The sequence below is a fragment of the Pelodiscus sinensis genome, chromosome 3 (genome assembly GCF_052426305.1).
Source record: "Pelodiscus sinensis isolate ZL-2025 chromosome 3, ASM5242630v1, whole genome shotgun sequence".
Classification (NCBI taxonomy): Eukaryota; Metazoa; Chordata; order Testudines; family Trionychidae; genus Pelodiscus; species Pelodiscus sinensis.
The window spans coordinates 144,755,895-144,769,212 of NC_143054.1; the positions used below are offsets into that span (position 1 = coordinate 144,755,895).

General features: G+C 47.9%; 1 protein-coding gene across 1 annotated transcript in view; it reads left to right on the forward strand.

Moving 5' to 3' along the window:
- Window positions 1-13,318, forward strand: part of DNAH8 (dynein axonemal heavy chain 8) — a 611,430-nt gene that overhangs the window by 290,161 nt on the left and 307,951 nt on the right. Inside the window, exons 34-37 of the mRNA XM_025186355.3 lie at window positions 3,376-3,513; window positions 9,926-10,166; window positions 12,595-12,794; window positions 13,132-13,285. Of these exons, the coding sequence (XP_025042140.3) occupies window positions 3,376-3,513; window positions 9,926-10,166; window positions 12,595-12,794; window positions 13,132-13,285 (733 nt within the window). The remainder of the gene's footprint in view (window positions 1-3,375; window positions 3,514-9,925; window positions 10,167-12,594; window positions 12,795-13,131; window positions 13,286-13,318) is intronic.

Below are 13,318 nucleotides of genomic sequence, written 5' to 3' on the forward strand. Positions count from 1 at the left end.
TTTCAAAGGTTCTATCTGTGGTCACGGCCTTCCTCAGGCGCCAAGGGGTACTCATCTTCTCTTACCTGGATGATTGCGTACTCAAGTGCCCTTCTGCACATGAGGTCTCCCAGATGGTTCACCTCACGAGGCAAGTCTTTCAATTGCTTGGACTCCTGCTCAACGAGCAAAAGTCCGTTTTGCACCCCACTCAGAACATTGAGTTCATTGGGACCCGCCTGGACTCACTTGCCAGCAGAGCGTTCCTACCCTTCCAGAGGTTTCAAGCCATCCAAGACCTCATTCACATTGTCACATTCAGCCCTACCATTCCATTCACCACATGCCTCAGACTGATGGGCTATATGGCCACCACAACATACGTGGTGAAATACGCCCGATTACATCTGCGCGCCCTTCAGTACTGGCTAACTCTCGTATACAACCACACCAGATACGATCTCCACAGGCCAGTAACGCCGCCACCTGACGTTCTCCAATCACTCCTATGGTGGACCCGCCACAGAAACTTGCTGTCAGGTGTACCTTTTCATCGGCAGGAGCCACTCCACCAAATCACAATGGATGCCTCCCTTCTAGGCTGGGGGGCTCACATGGGCTCCCTCTCAGTCCAAGGCCAATGGTCCCCACAAAAAGCATGCCTACACAGAAACCTTCTAGAGCTACGTGCCATTTTCAACACATGCAAATCCCTCCTCATCTACATTCGAAACACCCCGGTGAGGATACTCATGGACAACATCACAGCCAGGTATTACGTGAATTGCCAGGGTGGTGCTCGCTCCCGTTCCCTATGCACGGAAGCCATCTGCTTTTGGAACTGGTGCATTCGCCATGGAATAACACCTTCGGCATCCTACTTACCTGGCACCACAAACGTGACGGCAGATTTCCTGAGCAGACACTACCATGTGAAGCATGAATGGGAAATGCATGATGGCATCCTATGCGAGATCTTCCAACGTTGGGGTACTACCCGAGTGGACCTCTTTGCAACTGCCTCCAATACAAACTGCTGCAAGTACTGAAAGTACTGGGGGACCCCTTCCTTACGACTTGGCGCGGACCCCTCCTCTATGCATTCCCCCCCATACCTCTGATCCCCAAAGTCCTCCAGAAGCTGAAGGCGGACAGGGCAACACTAATCCTCATAGCCCCGGACTGGTCTCGCCAGCACTGGTTTCCCTTCCTCCACCGTCTCTCCACGCAGACACCGATCCGCCTTCTGCCTCCCCACAATCTCCTCACAGAAGACCGAGGACGCCTGAAACACCCCCAGATACAAACCCTGAACCTAACAGCATGGTTCCTAACTGGCTGACTCCATTCGAATTCCTCTGCTCCGTTCCAGTCCAACACGTCCTGGTACACAGCATATGACAAACCACGAGAAAAACTTACCTTCACATGTGGAGCAGATTCTCCTCCTGGTGTACCTCAAACCACCACGATCCGACACGTCCGTCGAACCCCTCCGTACTGGACTACGCGTTTCACCTAAAGGACAAAGGCCTCGCATTAGCCTCCATCAGGGTGCACCTCGCAGCAATATTAGCATTCACATCACCGATAGATGGTGTTTCTGTCTTCGCCCATCCTACTACTAAGAGATTTCTCAAGGGCCTTACCAACATGGCCTCACTGCATGACCCAGTCCCACTGGCGTGGAGCCTGGATGTAGTCCTCGACACTCTAATGAGGCCGCCGTTTGAGCCTCTGGCAACTGTATCCTTGCATTTCCTCACTTTGAAAACCGTTTTCCTGCTTGCCATAACATCGGCACGCAGAGTGAGCGAGCTTTCCGCCATGATGGCCACGCCACCATATACAATTTTCCATAAGGATGGAATAATCTTGAGACTACACCCAAGAGTCATACCCAAAATCGTTTCCCATTTCCATGTCAACGAACCAATGATTCTGCCAACCTTTTTCCCGAAGCCCCATGCCTCATCACGAGAAGCAGCCCTACACTCCTTGGACACCCGGAGGGCCTTAGCATTCTACATAGATTGCACTAAACCTTTCAGGCGTATGGACCACTTATTTGTCTCCTTGGCACAGAAGTCGAAGGGTCAACGCCTATCTTCCCAGAGGATTTCCAATCTCATAACCTCATGCATAACGCAATCTTATGCAGCGAAAAGCTTACCCCTTCCATCCCAATCACGTGCCCACTCCACTAGAGCCATGGCCACATCTACAGCATTCCATAGAGGGGTATCCCTGAAGGACATCTGCAGGACAGTGACCTGGTCCTCACATGAGACCTTTGCCAAACACTATTCTATTTCTCTAGGCATTCGTTCAGATGGGGCAGTGGTGGCTGCGGTGCTCTCCACAGTGGATAAATAGGGACTCCGTGCCCTCCTTCTGTTCTGGAGACTACTGCTACGCAATCACCCATAGTGGAGCACCCGCGGGGACATCCCTGAAGAAGAAAGCAAAGTTACTCAGCGCGGCAGCCATGTAAATTTAAATGAAGCCGCGATCATTTAAATCGCTGCTTCATTTGCCTTTTCCAAAAAAACAAATCTACATGGCTCCGTCGACGGAGCCATGTAGTTTAGACTTACCCCTACAGACTCCGAGGCAGTCTCGAGGAACTGGCAGGGGGCCAGACCGCACGAGAGAAAAAAGAGCGCAAAAGTTGCGAGCCCACAACACATGTGCGGTCCAGCCGAACACTGCTCATCACAAGCTTCCGTCTGCAGCACCGCGGCAAGCCCAGCACCCATAGTGGAGCACCCACAGGGACACCACCTCGAAGAACAACAGTTACTGCACAGAAGGTGAGTAACTTTGCTATTTTTACAAATATAAACCCACCTGGCTTCTGCGATTAATCCCATAATGGATAGTGAGAGAAATCCCAGAATGCACACTGCTGAGCAGTGAAATAAAGGACTATAGGATATCCTCAGAGAATTTCATGTGTTTAGTACACAGCACGCTGCTACCACATGAACACAATGATACAAATTAAAAGACGGTAAAGATGACTTGTGTGCATGCTATTACTGCAGCTTGCCTGTTGTATGTGAACTAATGTGCATCAAATCAGTCTGGGTTATCCTCTTCTCCCTGTGTAGACAAAATTCTGATTAGACTACTTGAAGCTTTTGCAATATTGTTATTTATATCGATCTACTTGATTACTGGGCTATTCAGGCTTGTACTTCACATTATTTTATTACTTGATTGCTGTTTTTTTTCTCTTTGTTAGTGTACATAGAAGACACAACTTTCTATCACCAAAGGATTACATTCTAAAAAGATTTCATTATTCTTCTGTACTCATAATAAATGGGCAGAAATTATTACGCTGTCTTTCAGTATCCGATTCTAAAGGTTGATATGTTTTTTATCTTGTAGAAAGGAGCTAGGATTGCTTCAGAAATTATATGGATTATATGATACTGTAATGAACAATATCAGTGGATATTATGAGATACTTTGGACAGATGTAGACATTGAAAAAATTAATGCTGAACTTCTGGACTTTCAAAACAGGTATTTTTTTTAATGTGAGCTTTTTTGTATTACATTTAATGCAGCTTGCTCTATATCAATTTGGTAAATTTATTAATAGTATTTCTCACATGGGGACTGAGCCCTTAGGAGAATAAGGGTCCCAGCCCCATCTCCTATTATTTAGATGCCTTCTGACTGAGGTTGTGGGGCTGGGTTCTGGTGACAACCTGACAATTACTATTTCCTGTAAATCCAGAAGAAGCTTAGTACTGGAAAACTGTCGGGAATCCAGTTATTAGGTAATTCCCAGGCTTAGAGGCTGTGTCTACATTGGCACCCCTTTCCGTAAAAGGGATGCTAATGAGACCAGTCGGAATTGCAAATGCCGTGGGGGATTTAAATATCCCCCGCGGCATTTGCATGAACATGGCTGCCGCTTTTTTCCAGCTCGGGGTTTTGCCGGAGAAAAGCGCCAGTCTAGACGGGATCTTGCAAAAAATAAGCCCTTTTCCAGAAGATCCCTTATTCCTGTGCCGATAATCCACCTTCTAGTGCTCTGGTGCCGGAACAAACCTCGGCACCCTCGTTAGTGGCACCGTTACCACCGAAACCGCATCACCCCACACCGTCTCAGAGGCGTGAATGGTACCAGTCCCCGGTGTGGAGCCACACCTCCTCGGCACCGCTGTCCTCGGGTTCCTCTATCCACTTGGTGAGATCTCAGTGTTCCTCGGCCGCTTCTTGTTCAGTCAGTGACATCGGCACCGAAGCAAGGAGCAGGTTCTCATCGTAACACTCTAGCCCGGCACATAGACCTCCATCCTGGCAGCTGGCTACAGTTCAATATACATACCCTCCCCCTCTGCATCCATGGTATGCACAGCACTATGCTTACCCACCCCCGCCATATGCCACTCAATGGCAACCCTGGGAGTCACATCCAAAGAAGAGTCACCATCGACCCTCTTCTACTATTTCCAGGCCACCTCCTCCCTCGCCTCCTGCCACCGTATCTGCCACTGAGCTGAATTCTCCAGCCCCCTCAAATGCACATGACTCCCTCTCTGAGGGCGAGACCAGATCTCCTTTACACAATTCCTCCTCCTCCCCAGACGAAGCGGTCACCATCGAAGCCCCGACACGAGACGACACGAAAAAATTTCAGGAATTTTTTAAAAGAGTTGCTATAGCTCAGGAAAGAGATCTCCAAGAGGTGCAAGTCAAACAATATCGCCTTCTTCGTACGCTTCAGCTGCCAACCGCCTCCAGAATTGCTATCCCCATGGATAAGGCTATTATGGACCTGGCCGACAATATCTAGCAGACCCCAGCATCCGTCACTCCAACAAATAAGAGAGCAGACCGTAAATACTTTCTCTCTCCAAAAAATATGGACTTCCTTTTTACCCACCCACCTCCGAACTCCCTAGTAGTGGATTCGGTACGGCACAAGGGTAAACAACCTAATCTAAAAACAGCCCCCAAGACAGGGATCACAAAAAGGTGGACATTATGGGCCGAAAGGTTTACACTTCATCCACATTCCTCCTCAGTGCTGCGAACTATACTGCCATGCTTGCGGACTATGACCACGCCAATTATTCCAAGCTCCAGGATCTCCTCCAGCACCTCCCGGAGCATAAACGGTCAACCCTGCTCAATATTATGCAGGAGGGCCACACCATCTCCTGCACAGCTTTGCAGTCCGCTATGGACATGGCAGACACAGCAGCTCGAATTACGGCCTCGGCGATAGCGCTCCACCGAATTTCCTGTCTACAAGCATCTGGGGTACCTAGGGATCTTCAACAAAAGGTTGAGGACTTAACCTTTGATCGAACCAACCTCCTTTGCAGCTAAGACCGACAAGGTGTTGCATTCTATGAAGGACTCTCTTATTACTCTCAGGATCCTCGGAATGTACACTCCTCCATTCAAGAGAGCTAGGTACCAGCCTTACCAACGCCCGAGAGAGCCGTTCCGGCAACAACCCAAGTACGATTTCCGCAGAGATCTCAACGTCGTAGACCACAGCGACAACAACACGTCGCACCCCATCCACCATCGAGCAAGCAGCAGGTTTGAAGGTCACGCCGAGAGCCAGGAATCCAATCCACTGACATTCCCAACTGGTACCCTTCAGTTCTACCACCCGCTCTGGGCCTTTTTCCACCAATGGTCCCTCATCACTTCGGACAAATGGGTCTTGGATCTGATTCAATCTGATTACATAATCCCCTTTACCTCTCTTCCCCCCACCCACCCTCCTACCCCGTCCCTTCTCAGGGACCCCTCTCACGAAACCGTCCTCCTACAACAGGTTTCACATCTTCTTCAACTGGGTGCAATAGAACACATACCAACACAATTTCAGGGCCAGGGTTTCTACTCAACCTACTTCCTAACCCAGAAGAAGACAGGAGGCTGGTGACCCATCTTAGACCTCAGGCGCCTCAACAAATACATCGCATACTACTGTTTCAAGATGGTCACCCTATCAACTATCATTCCCGTGCTTGATCAACACGATTGGCTTTCGGCTCTCAACCTTCAAGACGCCTATTTCCACATTACAATTCATCCTGCTCACAGACGCTTCTTACGGTTTACAGTGGGCACCCAACACTACCAATACAGGGTGCTGCCGTTTGGACTGTTCATGGCCCCCAGGGTGTTCTCCAAAACCCTGGCAGTCATAATGGCCTCTCTTCGATGCCAAGGCATCATAATATTCCCATATTTGGACGATTGCCTCATAAATGGTGCGTCCTTCGACGAGACGAAGACCATGACAGATACCACAATAGCCCTTCTACTCAGCCTCGGGTTTCATGTAAATTACGCAAAATCCACTCTATGCCCAACGCAGAGGCTGGAATTCATAGGCACCCTCCTCGACACAGTTGCAGCAAGGGCTACTCTTCCTGAACACAGGTTCACGATGATATGTGACCTTATCCGAGCAACACATGCGGTACCGACTGTCATGGTCCGCCACTGCCTCAAAATCCTCGGACACATGGCTTCCACGACCTATGTCGTCAGTTTGGCCAGACTCCACGTGAGACCTCTCCAGTCCTGGTTCGCGATGGTTTACAGACCCTCCAGAGACCAACTCTCCAAGTACATCGCCATTCCACCACGCATCATCGACTCCCTGCTCTGGTGGACAGTTCCTCAAAACATGCCACATGGCGTTCCTTTCCAATGTCCACCTTCCACTCTCACACTTATAACAGATGCCTCACGCATGGGATGGGGAGCTCACTTGGGACACATCACAGCCCAAGGCAAATGGTCATTTATGGAGCAAATGTTCCATATCAACCTCCTCGAGTTATGGGCGGTCAGATATGCATGCCAATATTTTGCTCAGTACATAGCTCACAAGACCATCACCATAATGATGGACAATACCACCTGCATGTACTACATCAACCGTCAGGGTGGTGCTCGATCCCTTTCCCTGTGTTCGGAAGCTACCAAGCTGTGGAGCTGATGCCTATCACACGGGGTCATCCCTTCGGCCGTTTACCTTCCCGGGATACTCAACGTCACAGCAGACGCTCTAAGCCATACGTTCATGGACCAACACGAATGGGAGATCAACAGACGCGCCCTCACTCCATTCTTCCTTCACTGGGGCCAACCGGAAGTGGACCTTTTCGCCACAAAGAACAACCGAAAATGCCACCTCTACTGCTCCAGAGGAGCCCTGGCGAAAAGTTCCCTCGGAGGTGCCTTTTCCATCACATGGAATGCCTCCCTCCTGTATGCCCTTCCCCCCTTCCTGCTTCTACACAAAGTCCTCAACAAGATCAGAACGGACCAGGCGCTAGTCATTCTAGTGGCACCTGCGTGGCCCAGACAAACGTGGTAGCCTTACCTCCTCAAAATGACGGTGACGGACCCGTATCCCTTTCCTTCCCACCACGACCTCCTCTCACAGAACCATGGTCGGACCCTTCATCCAAACGTTCTCAAGCTCCATCTCCATGCCTGGCTCCTTCATGGCTCCAGGATGCTGAGACTGCCTGCTCGGAACAAGTGAAAGACATTCTAATTAATAGTAGAAGACATTCCACCAGGAAAACCTACCTGTACAAGTGGACTCATTTTTCCCACTGGTATGCTCAAACCCACGCAAGCCCCACCACACCTCACTCCTGTACATACCTTATTGGACTACTTACTATCCCTGAAACAGTCCGGCCTAGCACTTAGCAGTATCAAGGTTCATGCCACCACCATAGTGGCTTTTCACCATTCTAGGCAGGGCGCTTCCTTTCTCGCTGACCCACTGACCAAACGCTTCTTTAAGGGTCTGCAGAACACCTGTCCTCTTGTCCGTCCCATTTGGGACTTGAACCACGTTCTAAAGAGTCTGACGAAACTGCCATTTGAACCAATAGCTACTTGCTCCTGGTCTCATTTGTCTATGAAAGTAGCCTTCCTCATCGCCATTACCTCTAGCAGGAGGGTGAGTGAGCTTGCGGCCTTGATGGCCGATCCTCCATACACTGTATTTACAAAGGACAGGGTGATACTTCCTCCCAAAAGTACCCTCCCCGTTCCACATGAATGAACCCATACACTTGCCTTCTTTCCGAAGCCGCACGCGGACCCAATCCAGACTGCATGGCACACTCTTGATGTCTGACGAGCTCTGGTGTTCTACATAGATCGCACGAGGCCGTGGCAAGCCTCACCTAGACTTTTTATCTCTTACGCTGAAAGATCTAAGGGACAAGCAGTCTCATCTCAAAGAATTTCTAAATAGATTACATCCTGCATTCGAACTGGTTACACCCTATATGGCAAGAACTTACCTGGAACTATCACAGCTCATTCCACCAGGGCGGTAGCTTCCACGACCACCTTCCTTCATAACGTTCCACTGCAAGACATTTGCAATGCTGCTACCTGGTCATCCGACCACTCGTTTGCGCAACACTATGCTCTTTCCGCTTCCATAGCATCCTCTATGGCAGTTGGACAGCTGTGTTAGCCACAGTTACTACCACATGGCTCCAAACCCACCTCCGCGAGCCGACAACTGCTGTGTAGTCACCCAGAGTGGAGCACCCACGGGGACCACTCGAAGGAGAAGAAAGAGTTACTCACCTTGTGCAGTAACGGTGGTTCTTCAAGATGTGTCCCCGTGGGTGCTCCACTACCCTCCCTCCTTCCCCTGCTTGGAGCCTTATACTATAGTGGGTAGAGAAGGAACGGAGGAGCTGCACGCGCAGGCGCCCTTCAATTCCAATGACACTAGAGGGCGCCACGTGTCTGCGCGGCATGGCAGAAACGGCTAGATAAGTCTCCGGTCGCCGGCGCGAGGACGCACCAGCACCCAGAGTGGAGCACCCACGGGGACACATCTCGAAGAACTGCCGTTACTGCACAAGGTGAGTAACTCTTTCTTCTCTTCACATTGCATTGCATCCAAAATGTCAGGGCCTTAGAGCCACAAATTGCTTAAGGCAAGATGTTAAAATCCTGAACCAGTTGCTATGCTAGGTATCTGAGAAATACTTATGAAGAAGAAATTGAGACTCCATCTACAAGTCTCTACTGATATTGCTGGAAATAATTTGAGAAAAACTTGCAAAGTAGATTTCCATTTTTCTACTGGCCAGCCTTTGGGAGGAGGGTATTGTTGGTTTGGGTCCCAAATAATCCTTTAAATTCCAAAACTTTGGTTTTGACACTTCCACTTCTACTTATTATAGTAGTCTAATATTTAAAACTCCCCTTTTCTTTTCTATTTATATGATTCACTGCTCACTGCTTTCTGTAGTGAGGTGAGAACTTGTGCTGCAGAATGTGAAATTTCTTACCTAATTTTCTTTTTGTTAATAGGGATTCCTCTCATCAGTCCACTGTACTAGTCTGATAAATAACTGTCGTACTATTTGTAACCATTTTTTCTCTTATTAGAGAATCAGACATGAATTTGCATGACAATTAGTTATAATATATCAAATATGTGCCTTAATGCTACTAATAAGTTGCTGAAATATTTCCACAGCTTTGAAAGAATAGTACTGATTACCTGAATTGAAAGATTAGGTTTAGTTTTGAAATCTTCAACAATTATTTTGAACTCTGTCCAGATCTGAAATTAACCCATTAGTAATGAATTCTGTTTAATCCACTGCATCTGTCAGAGTGGGACTGAAGGGATAACAGTATGCTTTACTGCGCTTACAATTATTTTTGCAGGAAAGACAGTCACTGATATCACTGTACACTATTTATATAAAATTGATATAAGTCAGCGGGCTCATTTTTTAGCCTTGATTATTGAGAAAATAAAATGGTGTCTGTTTCAAACTACCTATTTTTTCAGATACACATAAAGTATTTCATGGTCCCTTTTGATAAAATATTAAATCAACAATATACAAAGTGTGCATTGTAACATTTATTATTACTTACTGAATTAAAGGTGCCGCAAACTTCCCAAAGGGCTTAAAGACTGGCAAGCCTTTTTAGACCTCAAGAAAAGAATAGATGATTTTAGTGAGTCATGTCCACTGTTGGAAATGATGACTAATAAAGCAATGAAGCAGAGACATTGGAATCGCATTGCTGAAACAACAGGACATCAGTTTGATGTGGAATCAGATTCTTTTTCTCTTCGAAACATCATGGAAGCACCACTTCTTAAGCATAAGGATGATATTGAGGTAAGTACTCACATTGTTTTTGATCCTTCATTTTATCTTTTCAGGAAAGAACAAAATGGTAGTTGTATAAAAGTTGTATTTATGATGCACATAAGGACTTTTTGATTATGAAATAACACATTATTATGAAATAATGCATGATATGTTCGATAGTTGTTGTCCACTATAGAATCATAGAAATATAAGGCTAGAAGAGATATCAAGAGGTCATCTAGTCCAATCCCCTCTGTGCTGGAGCAGGTCTGTAGCCGGTTTGACTTCTTCTGCCTTCGGGTAAGTGGGCAGCCACTCCGCCCCAGTGCACTGGGGACATAAAACAAAATCCCAAGTCACTAGTGCAAGCCCAGCCTTCCTTCAAGGTGAGCAAGATGCAAGCGGTTTGGAGCCCGGCCTTAGTTCACAAGGGCAACAGACAAACAAAGTCAATACACAAGCCCAGCCTTCTTTCAGGGTGAGGCAGTAAGCACAAACAGTTAGTATCGACGCCCAGCCTGGGTGCAGGGTGGGTGATAGGTGAACTCAGTCAATATACAAGCCCAGCCTTGGTTCAGAATGGGGAAGCAAGCTACACAATCAGTTTATAAGTTCCAGAGCCCCAGCCTTGCATCAAGCAGGAGCAATACACACCCAGTCAGGGGGCCCTCACCCTGGGGCAGGGCAGGGCAGCAAACAAACAGTTAGTCCAGGTGCCCAGCCCTCAGTCGGTGCGGGGCAGCAAACAAATGCAGTCTCACAGTTCAAAAAGGGCCCTAGCCCTATTTCAGGGAAAGGCCACATATATCAGGTTAACAGTTTGGCAAGAGGTGGGGGAAAAGGAAGGGAAAGGGGGCCTGTCCTTGTTTCAGGCAGGCAGCAAACAAAGTCGAGGAGGCCCTGACCATAGGACAGGGCGGGGCAGTATACAACCCTGTTAGTAGAGGCGCCTGGACCTGGTGCAGGGTGGGGCAGCAAACATAAACAGTTAAACAGTAGGCAGTAGTTTGTCTCCTTGCTCAGAAGGAATGCAGGTTGCTCACCTGCAGTGGCGCAGAGGGGGAGACTGCCATCCAGTAGGTGGGGGCAGAGGAGACACAGGCCCGTTCGCTCCACTGCGTCCCAACTCAGGGCCCTAGCAGTAGCAGCGCGATTGGCTGCTGGGTCAGCAGGGGCTCCAGCCTGAAATGTGCTGACCGGAGGTGATTAACAGGCCTCACTATTCCCTGGGGGTATGTCTATACTACCACCCTAGTTCGAACTAGGGTGGTAATGTAGGCAACCGGAGTTGCAAATAAAGCCCGGGATTTGAATTTCCCGGGCTTCATTTGCATCTTGCCGGGCGCCGCCATTTTTAAATGTCCGCTAGTGCGGATTCCGTGCCGCGTGGCTACACGCGGCACGGACTAGGTAGTTCAGACTAGGCTTCCTATTCCGAACTACCGTTACTCCTCGTTCACGAACTCCCAGCAGTTCAGGGTGAGTGGAGGAGCTCCCTCCCACTCACACTCCACTTTGCCCTTCCTGACAGTCTTCCTTCCCCCCACCCCAAACTGTGACTGTCCCCAGACAATGACTTACCTCCATCAGGATGTATCCAACAGTAGACCTGCCCACTCCAAATTGGTGTCCCACGGAGCGGTAGCTGTCAGGGGTTACCAGCTTCCAGAGGGCAATGGCGACCCTCTTTTCCACGGGGATAGCGGGCCGCAGGTGGGTGTCTTGCCATTGCAGAGCAGGGGCGAGCCAGGTACACAGCTCCCGGAAGTTGCGTAGCCACTCTTGGTCATCCCAGATCTCCATAACGAGCCTGTCCCACCAGTCAGAGCTGGTGTCAAGCCTCCAAAAACGCCTGTCCACAAAGAAGTTTGGAGGCAAGGGCAGTGGGGCTGCATGACAGACGATCCCTTCATACCTCTGGTCTGGGTCCAGATGGGGAAGTAGCCTCATGACTGTCTCATGCAGATGCAGCAACACTTGCAGTATGATGGCATGTCTGCCCAGGGACAGCTCTGGCTCCATGCCAAAAAAAATGGGTCTCAAACAGAAAAACCTCCACACAAAAACCTGCTGGGGTGTCCCAGGAAGCTGAGCACTCCAAACCAGCACTGCAATGCCTTCCTTACCTCCTACAGGGACAGCAATGGCAGCTGCAGAAGCAGAGCAACGGGTGTTCAGGGGTGTCCCTTTAGCCACGCGTCTCTGCAAAGGGCAGGCAGCAGCACCCGGAAGAAAATGCTGCCCCCATGTCCTGGCAGAAGCAGTTCCGGGTGGCTTTTAATTTCGGAAGAGTGTCCAGCAGTCAGGACGCTCTTTTTCGAAAAAGCGGATCGATTTTCCGATCCGCATATTGTAGTCTAGACGCGCTTTTTCGAAAGAGGCTTGCAATCTAGACATAGCCTTAGAGAATGAAGATTAAACATTTTTTTTATTTTTTATTTTTTTTACTTTTCAGGATATCTGCATATCTGCTATAAAGGAAAAGGATATTGAAGCTAAATTGTCTCAGATAATTGAAAGTTGGGGAGGCCAGAATTTGAGTTTTTCAGCATTTAAAGCAAGAGGAGAGCTACTGTTAAAGGGAGCTGAATCAGCAGAGATTATTACACTTATGGAGGACAGTTTAATGATCTTGGGCTCTTTACTTAGTAATAGGTAATTCTTAAGAGATTTTTTGTGGATTTGCTAAATTTTGTACATGGTGATAAGCATTATAATTAAATTAGCAACCTTATTACTAGACTGAAACTTATTTGGCAATAAACATGGATGAAATGTTACTGTTTTGTTTGGATGTTGGTGTATTAATAATGTTACTGCAGATAACTTCTCGCAGTTCACACATCTACAGCAATCTACTCTCTTGATATATTACATAAACTAAAATGTATTTATTCATTTTTAAGAGCTCATTTTTGCTGTCTGTTTTATTTCACTCACTCTGCAAATATTATACTTTAAAGTTATTCTTGTTTCTCATCCCTGGTTTTAGATATAATACACCATTTAAAAAAGATATTCAGAACTGGGTATTCAAACTGAGCACGTCCAGTGATATCATTGAAGAGTGGTTGGTGGTGCAAAACCTATGGGTTTATCTTGAAGCCGTTTTTGTAGGGGGAGATATTGCAAAGCAGTTACCACAGGTAAATCTATAATAGTTATTCATATTTATATTC